At 55.2% G+C, this 12,266-nt stretch overlaps 1 protein-coding gene across 1 annotated transcript; it reads left to right on the top strand.

Moving 5' to 3' along the window:
* Positions 1–2,986: 2,986 nt before the first annotated feature.
* Positions 2,987–11,865, top strand: LOC132218811 (nucleoside diphosphate kinase B). The gene is made up of 5 exons (XM_059670581.1): positions 2,987–3,129; positions 9,059–9,188; positions 10,048–10,149; positions 10,771–10,883; positions 11,614–11,865. The coding sequence occupies exons 2-5, from the start codon at positions 9,063–9,065 to the stop codon at positions 11,729–11,731; spliced, it is 459 nt and encodes a 152-aa protein (XP_059526564.1). The 5' UTR covers positions 2,987–3,129; positions 9,059–9,062; the 3' UTR covers positions 11,732–11,865.
* The last annotated feature ends 401 nt before the right edge of the window (positions 11,866–12,266 follow it).

Raw genomic sequence — 12,266 nt, 5'->3', positions numbered from 1 at the left:
TGCTGTATTGCTTTGTATTCTTTTTTTTTCTTTTCACATCCTCTGGCTAACCTGAGCTAATAGAGTATAAATACTAATTATTTATATTGGCCCGAGAGGTCACACATACACACACATGATCTTTGCCTGTCCCTTTCCCCCCTGTATCCCATCCACTCTTGCCACTGAGCCAGGCACCGGGCAGGTGCGGAGAATCTGCTAGGTTGTGGGGGAGGAAGGAACTTCCCTCTACCCTCACGGTTCTTTTGGCTGCTCTAATCAAATAGACATGAGACAGTTTAAGAGGAGGAAATAACCAAATGTAATTACATCCGTATGACAGAGTCAGAGAGCCCACATGTATGAGGTTCAAAGACAGGAGGGAAAATAGGAATATATCACATTCTGAGCTAGGGCTAAGGTTAGCACCTTGGGGCTTCAGGTCACTGCAGGGAGAACATGTTCTGGAATCAGTAGTTTGTCCTGCCGAACAGGTAGGTCCAATGATGTTATCGCTGATGTCTTATGGACAAGGCCTTTAACTTAGTGCTAGGCAGTTAAGGGAGAGGCAGAAGTTTCTCTGGAGCCCGCAGGTAAAGTTGCCTTTGGCTCAAAACTATCCATGTGCCTCAGAGGCACATCCTGGGGTAACTCATTTTGAACCCCACAGTTGCCAAGACACTCCTGGGGGCAGCGGACTCATTGGAAATAAAAGGCATCCTTTCTGCCTTTGAGAGGCTCAGAGGTTGAGTGGATGGGGAGTGGCAGAAGTTGAAACTACACCAAAACAGAAAAGCTGGGCAGATGGTGGGCCTGGGTCCCTGGGATGGCCTCAAAAGAAGCAGAAGTCTGGTAAATAGCTTTGATTTGTTAAGACACAGATTTGACTCTTTAACAGAGACAAGATGGAAACTTACTTAGCTTTTTTTTTTTTTTTTTAATATATTTTATTGATTTTTTACAGAGAGGAAGGGAGAGAGACAGAGAGTTAGAAACATCGATGAGAGAGAAACATCGATCAGCTGCCTCCTGCACATCTCCTACTGGGGATGTGCCCGCAACCCAGGTACATGCCCTTGACCGGAATCGAACCTGGGACCTTTCCGTCTGCAGGCCGACGCTCTATCCACTGAGCCAAACCGGTTTCGGCACTTACTTATCTTTTATTTAAAAGTCCACGCTTGCCCTAAGTGGTTTGGCTCAGTGGATAGCACTTCGGCCTGTGGACTGAAGAGTCCCAGGTTTGATTCCGGTCAAGGGCATGTATCTTGATTGCGGGCTCATCCTCAGTAGGGGGCGTGCAGGAGGCAGCTGATCTATGTTTCTCTCTCATCGATGTTTCTAACTATCCCTCTCCCCTCCTCTCTGTAAAAAATCAATAAAATATATATAAAAAAAGTCCACGCTGGAGATCTCATGTACAGTGCTGTGATTATCCTATATAATAAAAGGCTACTATGGAAATTGGCCCGTCCACAGGGAGTTTGACCAGGGGGTGGGGCTGGCCCGCCAACCGCTCATGGCCCCTCTCCCAACCAGCCCAGCCCCAGATCAACCCCATGGGGGCTGGTGGGAGGACCCCACCCCTTGCTCGAATTCATGTACCAGGCCTCAAGTAGTTACTAATACTGTATGCTGTAATTTGCTAAGAGAGTAGATCTTACATGTTCTCACTACACACCAAAAAAAAGAAAAAAAAAATGGTAACTGAAATGATGGTTATGTTGGCAGTGATCATTTCACAAGATACACAGGGATGGGCAAAAGCAGGTTTGCAGTTGTGAGTACACAAAAGTTAATTTTTTAAAAAAAATATATTTTATTGATTTCTTACAGAGAGAAAGGGAGAGAGAGAGTTAGAAACATCGATGAGAGAGAAACATCGATCAGCTGCCTCCTGCACATGCCCCACTGGGGATGTGCGCAACCCAGGTACATGCCCTTGACCGGAATCGAACCTGGGACCTTTCAGTCCGCAGGCCGACACTTTATCCACTGAGCCAAACCGGTTTCGGCAAAAAGTTAATTTTTGTAATAATTATTGGAATGATTATAACCTGCATGTCTTTTTCCATATGAACAACTGTAAACCTACATTTTCCCATCCCTGTGTGTATATCAGAACATCTAATTGTATGTCTTAAATATACAATTTTTACTTATCAAATATGCCTCAAGAAAGCTGAAAAAAAGTTCAAGTGGGTGAGTGGGGCCGGTGATGGTGCTACGGCTATGGCCCTGGGGCTGTCCGGGGCCTCGGTTCCAGGAAGGAAAGCAGTGGTGGGAAGAGGTTGTTACTGTCCCAAAGGAGGTGTTAGTGCCTGGACCAGGGCAAACAGCTCACCTAACAGAACAGCGCCCAGGCCACGGGTGATAGCCATTCCCTGGTCAGCGTCACTCACCGGCCTGCGGGCAGAAGGACACGGCTCTGACCATTTCAGGGGTGGTCACTGCTGGGCGGGTGTCAGGAACTGGTGAGGGGTGTACACACACACACACACACACACACACACACACACCCCAGAGGGCGCGGAGAGGAGGAGCGGACTGTGTGCAGATGGAGGACAGGCCTGATTCCCAGGAGTCTGGAGTCCTGCCGAGGGCGTGTCCGCGCTGAAGTGGGCAGCTGACCGCACGCTCACGGAGGCAGGGGCACATCTTCATCTCCGGGGGGAACAGGGCAGCTGCCGGGGCCGGGATGGTGGGGGAGACAGGCAGAGGGGCTGGGCTCGGACGGGCGCTGGGGAGGGAGGCTCGTGCGGGGAGGGGTCGGTGGAGGCCACCGGGAAGCTGCCGCTGGGAATGAGGAAGGCGCGGGGCCCGAGCCAGGGCTCCATTGGAGGAGAGGGGAGGGGAAACGGGGTTTCACGGGTAGGAAGGAGCGGACTGGGGGGGGTGCATGCGAGGGAGGGAGGGAGGAGAGGGAGTGAGAGAGACTTGGACGTGCCAGCGTGAGCGACCGCTTCCTGCCCCCGAGCCTCACGGGCCAACCCGGGGCGTGGACAGAGGCCTGGGCTGCCTCCGGCCCGCGGGTTGGGTGACGGGCCCTCCGGGGTGTGGCCGCCGCGGGCCCCTCCTCCGCGGGCGGCTCCGGCTCCGTGGTCCCCACTCCGACCCGCTGCTCACCGCCGCCCGCCCGCCCGCTTCTCGGTAAGGGGACGAGGGCGCTTTTCCTACCCCCCCCCCGGGTTCCCCCCGCTGCGCCGCGGAGCGCGATCCCGGGGCGTGGGTCCGAGCCGGCCCTCCAGGCCCTGCGCCCCCGGGAGCCCGGCGCGCCCTCCGCGGGGACGGGAAGGGCAGCGGCCGAACCGGCGGGGCGTCCGGGCAGCCACGTGTCGCAGCGGCGGCGGAGGAGGGGCTGGTGCGCCGCGGGGGGAGGGGGGCAGGCGGGGCTGCCGGGCGGTGGCGCCCACGTGGGCTCCCGGGCCCGGGGCGCGGTCCGTGTCGGCGTGGCCCCCGCACCCTGACCGACCTCTCGCCTTAGGACTGTTAGGTTAGGTGGCTCAGGAGGCGGCGCAAGAAATAGAGTCCAGTGAATCAGAAAAGAAAGGAAAGGAAAAGGTTTATTCTGCGTCCCCGGGAGACCCACGTACCCCCAGGACAGGGCACGTGGATTCACGCCAACAGGGAGGGGGGCGCTTTTTTTATACTGCAGTTGGGTGAGGGGCGGGGACATGAGCTGAGGAATTCTCTGCCGCAGGGGATGGGCGGGGGTATTCAGAAGAAGTCCCTATCTGTGTGGGGGTATGTGGATTCAGGGAGAAGAAGCTGGTATCTGTGTCTGGCACGTTGATCTGTGAGAAATCCCAGGGGAAGTCCATTGTCTCATCACATGTCTCTGATCCTGGGCTCTCTCCGACCTAACATTCCGGCCTTTTGGTGATAAGGGACGGCGACTCTTTCTGACTGCTTCCAGCTGGCTAAGGGCGACGGAGGGGGGGCGTTTAAAGGCCAGGGTTAGGCAGAGGCAGGTCGGAGGGCAGCCGAGCGTAGGGATGGAGCAGGAGCTGATTCACAGTCACTCTGACATCTCCGCGATCCGGGAGCGGATGAACTTGAGGAGGCAGGGGGCTAGGAGAAAAAAGACACAGATGAGAATCAGGGGCCCTATCATGGGTAGGACCCAGGTGGCTAAGGGGCTTTGGAACCAGCCGGAAGGAGAGTTGTCCTGGAAGTGTCCTGCATGTCGTTCTTCACTCAGCTTAGTCAGGGTCTGTACGTTTACGTTTTGCTCCACTACTCCGGCTCGATGTAGTAACAGCATTCTTCCTGAAGGAATATACAGGTTCCTCCTTTTTCTGCAGTCAGAAGGTCTGAGGCGAGCTGGTTCTGTAGGGCTACTTGGGCTACTGATGTCACTTGCTGCTGTAGGGAGGCTAAAAGAGGCAGTAGTAGACTCCAGGGCTAACTGGAGCTTGTCATTAAAGTACTGAGCAGTGACCAGACTGTTCCCGAGGGCCCCCCAGTGAGGCCTACCAAGGCAGTGATACTCACCCCTAACATGACAGGGAGGAAGGCAGCCAGGTGGGTCCAGGGATGGGATGGAGGGAGCAACCAGTGAGCTCCGACTCTCCGTACAAGGTTAGTTGGGGAACTACTGTGACCACGAAGCAAGGCCCGGGGTCAGAGGAGTTCATGCAGTTGCTTAAGGTGCCATTGCACCAAAAGAAGGTACCTGGACTGGCCTTGGTGGGGCTGGCTGCGGTGTAGTTCTGGGTGCAGTTCCACGTGACTCGCCCTCCGGTTACCGGATTACTGGTCTGGTAGCATATCCGTGGGGGCAGGATGGGCTCTGGAGTTTCGGGTTCCCAAAGGGGAATGCCAGCCACAGGAGGCTGACATTCACCTTTCCCTTGGGTTCTTGGAGAAGTCGTGAGTGGGATGGCAGCCAGCAAAGACCTGCCAGGTGACTTGTTTGCCATTCTGGTAGTAGGTTTCACGGACCTTGAACCTCCACACATAAGTGGGTGGGGGTGGGTGTAGGTTGCTGAGGGCCAGGAGGAGAAGGAAGAGGGGAGGGTGGTTAAGGCGGACCTTAGTGGGGCCCAACACCTCACATTTATAGAAGTCATGCTGCTCCGGGGTCCTCTTGAGTCTGGAGAGGCGGTGCCAGGACAGGTCGTCAAGCTGGGGTCGCCAAGCAGCTTGGCCGCAGTGGGGGCTGTGAGGATTACAGTGTGAAGTCCTGTCCACCTAGGCTCCAAGGCTTGTGGTTGTAGGTTCTTAAGGAGGACCGAGTCACCAGGGTGAAGGGCTGGTCTTGGGAGTCCTGGTCGGTCGGCTCTGGCTTGGGCAGAAACCTGTTCTCATGTTCTCAGAGCAATTGCCTGGTTAAAGACAGATATGGGAGATACGTACCCAGGGGAGGGGGATCAGTAAGAAGACGGTGATTGAGCAAGAAGAGTCAAAAGGGCTCAAGAAAATGGGGCTCCTTGGTGTAGCCGGAGTTTGGTCAGGGCCATGGGCAGGAGGTCCGGCCAGGAGCTGCGAATTTCTAGAGAGTTTAGTTAGATGGTGCAATAGGTTGGAATTGAGTGGCTATGATGAGGGTGCGAGCCAGTGACAGAAATCCAGCAGGATGTAGAGGAGGAGGGATTGATGTTTGAGAGTAGATGGAAAGTTGTGTTGATGAGGGTGGGCATAGGAGTAGGTACAGGGTTCGTAAATAGAGTGACACTAGAGGATTTCCCATCCAGACAGTAGAATTGATGACTCCCTCATCATTCCATGTCCCATTTCACCTGAAAATATGAAAAACCTGAGCAGAATCGGAGGGTCCCTTGCCCGGTAAGAGCCTGTGAGGAATGATGGGTCATCCGGTCCTGGATGGTGTCGCCGAATCTTCTTCGGGGATGGTGGGAGGCACTTGGTGAGCCTGAGAGAGGTAGGTATTGCAGCGAAAGCGGGAGAAAATGTTAGAATGGGCTGTTATCCAAGGGAAAATGGAAGGAGCAGTGGAAGCCAGGGACCTGGAGGCTGGAGAAAAGGCGGGGAGAGGGAGGGAGCAGGTTGCGCAGCCTGTTCCCAGGCCTCTAGCCGCTTGGATTTTAAAACTGTCTTGGATTTTAAAACTGTCGCATTTTTCCTTTGGGAAGGGTGAAGGGGGATGGGGCGAGGTCAGAGCAGTTTTCAGTTCAGAGGAGGGGACAGTAGAGGCGGAGAGAAGGAGAAAAGGCGTTCACAGCGAAGATTGAGGTAGGCGACGACTGAGCTAGGCAAAGACTGAGCTAGGCTACTGTGGTCTGGGACAACAGGGCCCCATGACTGGATGCATGGCAGTGGGGGATCTGCATCCCTGTAAAGGGAGGGGGCCAGGAGTGGGAGGAGCAGGGAAGCTGAAGGGCTCAGAGTGAGCTGCAGAGTGGCCACTAGGATGGTGAGGATGTCTTGTCCTGACAGGGGCATGGGGCATGCTATCATCAAGGAGGCAGGGAAGGAGTCCGGTGGCCAGAGGGCAGGTGGATTTGCCGTCAATACCCATGTCCGAGATCTTGGAAGGATAAAGGGGCCCTAAAAAGGAGAGCAGGACAGAGAAGGCAGCCCCCGTGTCAATCGGGAAGGTGACCTGTGGCCTTCAGTGCAGCCCTGAGCATGGCGAGGATGACGGGGTCATCAAGGCTGGGCGTCTTCAGTCTTCAGCCCATCCCAGCATGGCCAGTGGTGGTGCGTCATGGCCTCCTGGAAGGGTGGTCCTTTCACGCTGAGACGTAAAGGGCCCGCCACTTTTCCAGGGGCAGTCACTCTTCCAGTGACCATTTTGACCGCATGCCGGGCAGGGCTTGGTCGGAGCTCGGGGCCAGGGGCACTGCATTGCCCAGTGGCCTTCATTTCCGCATTTGAAGCATTCTCCGGTGGCGTTCCTTTCATTGTACCCCCACCGCTCACAGCCCCCTTAGGGCCATGGCGGCTGCCGTCAACCTCAGGGCCACAAACAACTAAGGCATGTCTGCAGGTCTACCTCCTGTGGAAGGCAGGCCTCCCATTCTGACTGTGCCTGCTCCTCCAGGGCATTAAGAACCTTCAAGGCCATTTTTCACTCGATCTCGGACCTGGGTTTGAGGACCAATAAAGACCTTAAAGGTCGGGTTAGAGTGGGGGGCATAGATTCAGACTATGCCCTCAGTTCCTGGGCGGGACTATGGCAGGGGTAGAATGGGCGCAGAAATGGAAGAGGCTGTTTTGGAGCTGACATTCTTAGGATTTGGGCTCTAGGGGAGAAGGAAGCTTCTCGTTAAGAGGGTCTGAAGAGAGCACAGCTGCAACCTCTCGCAAAGGGAACTGGTCGGCCACCTGTGAACTAAAGTGCTGGCAGTCATGGTGGCGGAGTTTCGGCAGAGCGCACAGAGGAAGGCGGGCACAGAGGAAGGCTGGCACAGAGGAAGGCGGGCGGTTAGACCTTAGGGCACTGTGTGGGGTACAGGTTACTAAGGCAGGCTGTAAGGGAAGGGGAGAGCGCGGGAGAGGTGGCCTGAGTGGGCTTGGGAGAAGTATCGGCAGTTGAGTTTAAAAGCCACAACCTCCCAGGGGCAGAACGGAGGAGGAAGGACAGAAGGAAGGTAGAGCCTACGGGACGCGTGTGTGTACCGACTGGGAAAGCAGGCAGGGGCAGGGGCGGCAGGGGACTTGAGTTTCCAGCTCCCGCAGCGGCTATGGCTTTAGCGGCTGCGGCGGTGCGCGGACAGACAGACTGCGCGGCGCGGAGACGTGCTGGGACTGGGGTTGTAAAAGGCGGTTTGAGTTTCGGCCGCAGTGGGGCGGGCAGAAGAGGGGAGGCGGGGTCAGGAGGTGGAAGAAGGCGTGGCTGGAGGAGGGTCCGGCAGGGAGGAAGAGGAGAGAGGGTGATGGACAGGGGCACGAGGCCGGTGGGAGAGCGGCGCCTTTCGCCGGGGGAATTTGTGGTGGCCTCTCCGGTGGAGGGGGTGGGGGGACGCGGAGACGATGGCGGTGCCGTCGCTGCGTCCCACACACAGCATATGAACCCACTCCCACATGCACCACACACACCGCGGGCTCAGCGGTGCGGGGAGCGGCACGGCGCAGGGACAGCCCGGAGGGAGGAGGAAGGGCGGAGCGAGAAGAGATGGCGGGAGGAACTGGGGGAGGGACGGGGAACGCAGAGAGATGGAGAGAGGCTGAGAGAGAGACTGAGAGAGAGAGACTTGGGCAAATTTCCCAGTTCACTGGCAGAAATTACTGAGGTCGGTGTGACGGTAAAGTCAGGGTCCCGTTTTCATTAGCCAGATCGGCGAGCCGGCACCCTAGAGGTGTGCTCAGGTCAGGTTTGGAATTTGGATTCCCCGTGCTCGATACCCGTGGCCTGTAGCGGGGCTAAAGGCTGGCGTCCCAGCAGTTTATCCCACGCTACGGAGAGACGGAGGGAGGGACCGTGGGTGGGGTAGAGGCGTCCCTGCTACCCCCCCAGGTCCGGAGGAGCCTTCCTGGAAGGGTCCGGAGAGGCAATCTCTGACGTGGCCACGGTTTACGGACAGAGATGCCGGCGGGGCGGGTGGCCACATGGGACCGGCACGGGGGCGGGGCGGGACTCACCGCTGATGCTGCTGAACTGGGAAAAGTTGCTGAGCTGAAGAGATGAGGTCCTGGTGGGTCCAGAGCCACGAGGAGGGAGAGGCGGGCACCCAGAGCCGTGGAGGCACGGCCAAATGGAGTGCTCACGCCACCCGGGTTTCAAGGCACCAAATGTTAGGTTAGGTGGCTCAGGAGGCGGCGCAAGAAATAGAGTCCAGTGAATCAGAAAAGAAAGGAAAGGAAAAGGTTTATTCTGCGTCCCCGGGAGACCCACGTACCCCCAGGACAGGGCACGTGGATTCACGCCAACAGGGAGGGGGGCGCTTTTTTTATACTGCAGTTGGGTGAGGGGCGGGGACATGAGCTGAGGAATTCTCTGCCGCAGGGGATGGGCGGGGGTATTCAGAAGAAGTCCCTATCTGTGTGGGGGTATGTGGATTCAGGGAGAAGAAGCTGGTATCTGTGTCTGGCACGTTGATCTGTGAGAAATCCCAGGGGAAGTCCATTGTCTCATCACATGTCTCTGATCCTGGGCTCTCTCCGACCTAACAAGGACCATGGCCAACACGGAGCGCACCTTCATCGCCATCAAGCCGGACGGCGTGCAGCGCGGCCTGGTGGGCGACATCATCAAGCGCTTCGAGCAGAAGGGGTTCCGCCTCGTGGCCATGAAGTTCCTGCGGGTACGCGCCCCCCCACCTCCCCCCGCAGCTCGGCGCCGGGGGTTGTGCGCCCCGGCTCCGCGGCTCTCCGGCCCGGAGGCCCCTCTGCTGCCTCCGCCCCGCGGGAACCCCCGGCCCCCGAGCCTTTCCCGAGGCCGGGGCACGGACGCCCTTGGGAAGGTTACGGGAGGTAACGTGACTCCTGCCGGAACCGGCTTCCTACCCGCCGCTGCGTGGCCGTCGCCTGCCCGTCGTCGCTGGGGGGCAGCAGAGAGCGAAGCCGGCCGGCGCCCCTGTCCCTGCCCACGTGGCCCTGCCTGTGCCCAGAGGGAGGCGTGGCGTCCTTTTGTGCTTAGCCTGCACCTGAGCGGAGTGAGGTTTCCGGCGGGTGTTCCTTCCTCTGCCCTTTGCCCAGGCTCCCTTGGCGGAGGGCAGTCATGGTTTCCCACGTTAAGTTTGGGGCTCGCAGATCGGGACCCTAAGGGAGTCCTGAGATGTTCACCGAGCTCCTCAGTGAACAGGAGCTTGTCCCCCGTTCACATCTGAAATGTTCAGGCGGGCACTGTGAAGGGCCACCAGTCGGCATATTTCGGTTGCGTCCGCTCTCCCCCGACACCTTGGCCCCCAAACCATCTACTTTGAAGATTATACCATCCATACGCCGTTGACGTTATGAGGGTGCCATCATAAGCAGAACAGTCTCTTGGTAAAATGGTTTCATGGTTTGGATGGCTTTTGTTTTTTTTAAATATACGCACCTTATGAATGTGGGCTGAAATACTAAATTGGCTACCATGTTACTAGGTCCCGAGACGGGGATGGAGCCATATTCGAGCCTCCCCAGTTTAGTCACTAACTGGTACCCTCTCTCGGGTGGCAGGCCTCTGAGGACCTCCTGAAGCAGCACTACATTGACCTGAAAGACCGCCCCTTCTACCCGGGGCTGGTGAAGTACATGAACTCGGGGCCCGTGGTGGCCATGGTAAGTGACTGTCGCTTTTCTAGACGTCTTCCAGTGTCCTTGCTTTACAGCTGGAGCTGCTGGAGGTCAGTTCACGGCGCAGCGAGGAGCTTGGGAGGAAAAAAGAGGGGAATCAGCGTAGGGAGCGTTCTGTGTACTCCCAGCTAGAAAGAAAGCAGGCTAGTCCTTCCTGTGGCATTAACGTCCAGTTGGCAGTGAAAGTAGAGGGTACAATAGGGAGCCACTGAAATGATTGAGAAAGTAGATCTTCCTGTTCCGTGAGGATGACCTTTTGTTCTTTGTTTTTCCCGGGAATACACTGTCCCCTTTCGTGCCAATCTTTGCCATCTGTTGCTCTAACAGTTTTCTGGGATGCTCTTCCCACTGTTACCTTCTTCGTGTTTGTGGCTGCATACGCGTTCTTCAGTATTCTCTCTACCTCAGCTAGGCTAGAAAGTTGCCCAGTTGCACAGACCTTTTCTCTGTATCCTGGATGGAACGCTTTAGGCAGGCCCTACTGTCTGCTGAGGTTAGCTGATGCTCATTCACTGATGGGTCTGATGGCTGTGTGCAGCAGGCAGGGGTGTTTGTTCTTAATGGTCCTGAACGGCAGACCTGATGTTCCTTTTCCCTACTGTCAAGGTCTGGGAGGGGCTGAATGTGGTGAAGACAGGGAGAATGATGCTTGGGGAGACCAATCCGGCAGATTCTAAGCCAGGCACCATTCGTGGAGACTTTTGCATTCAAGTTGGCAGGTAAGTCCTGAGGGTCACTTATAAAAATCATTATTTGGCATAGCCCAATTTTAGAAGAATGTGAGGTTCTAAATTAGATGGTAATTATCATCGGATGCAAGTGTTTTTAAATGTATTTTTATTGATTTCAGAGAGGAAGGGAGAGGGAGAGAAAAATCAATGATGAGAGTCATTGATTGGCTGCCTCCTGCACGCCCCCTCCTGGGGATTGGAGGATTGAGCCCACAACCAGGCCATGTGCCTTTGGCTGGAATAGAACCTGGGACCCTTTAGTCCATAGTTTGATGCTCTATCCGCTATAAGCCAAACCAGCGAGGGCTGGGTTAAGTGCTTTTATAGTTGCTTTTAAAGAGGAAATACTTTGGAAGAGTTTCCCAATTCAAGTGGCAATTTGGCTGAAAAGGTCCGCAGTGGTTGTCCTGTGCTGTATCCATCACACAGCCCTTTGCACTTTGAAATGTGGTAACTGTAACTAATCTTTTTTTTTTTTTTAAATATATTTTATTGATTTTTTACAGAGAGGAAGGGAGAGAGATAGAGAGCTAGAAACATCGATGAGAGAGAAACATCAATCAGCTGCCTCCTGCACATCTCCCACCGGGGAAGTGCGCGCAACCCAGGTACATGCCCTTGACCGGAATCGAACCCGGGACCTTTCAGTCCGCAGGCCGACGCTCTATCCACTGAGCCAAACCGGTTTCGGCTGTAACTAATCTTTGTTCTTTCTTAGGAACATCATTCATGGCAGTGATTCAGTGAAAAGTGCTGAGAGAGAAATCAGCCTGTGGTTTAAGCCTGAAGAACTGGTCGACTACAAGTCTTGTGCTTTTGACTGGATCTATGAATAAGAGGGGGACAAAGCATCAGTACCCTTGGCTCCGCTCGATGTGTCCCGGGACACAGCTCTTCATTCCATTGACCTGGAAGCAAAAGGATCCATCTTTTCTAAAGCATATTTACCAATAAAGCCTTTGGGAATGGGTGTGGCCTGCTGTGCTTCCTCGGCCTAAGTTGGAAGAAGTGACTTGGTTTCCTGGCTAGAACACATTAGGTTAGCATTATCCAGAACTATTTAATCCTTCTCAGCACCTCAGTGCATCTCAAGACTCTAGCGGGAAAGTAGTGAGGCTAACACGGGGCCACATGCAGCACTAGTAGTGCATCTAAGAAACCCAATAAGGAAATAGCATAATAAATGTCCCAACCTCTTTTGCTGATGTAGAAATGTGTATTTCTGTATAGTTTGTTGAAACTTGATAGAGTAAAACGTACTATCATCCAGGCATACATTTTATTGATTGCAAATTGGGCAAGTTATACATGAGGAAATGGGAGCCTCGAGGCATCTGTAAAATGAGATCACTGCAAGGCAGGGTTAAGTTA

Source organism: Myotis daubentonii, chromosome 16 (genome assembly GCF_963259705.1).
Source record: "Myotis daubentonii chromosome 16, mMyoDau2.1, whole genome shotgun sequence".
Lineage (NCBI taxonomy): Eukaryota > Metazoa > Chordata > Mammalia > Chiroptera > Vespertilionidae > Myotis > Myotis daubentonii.
This window is presented reverse-complemented; position numbering and strand designations above follow the sequence as displayed.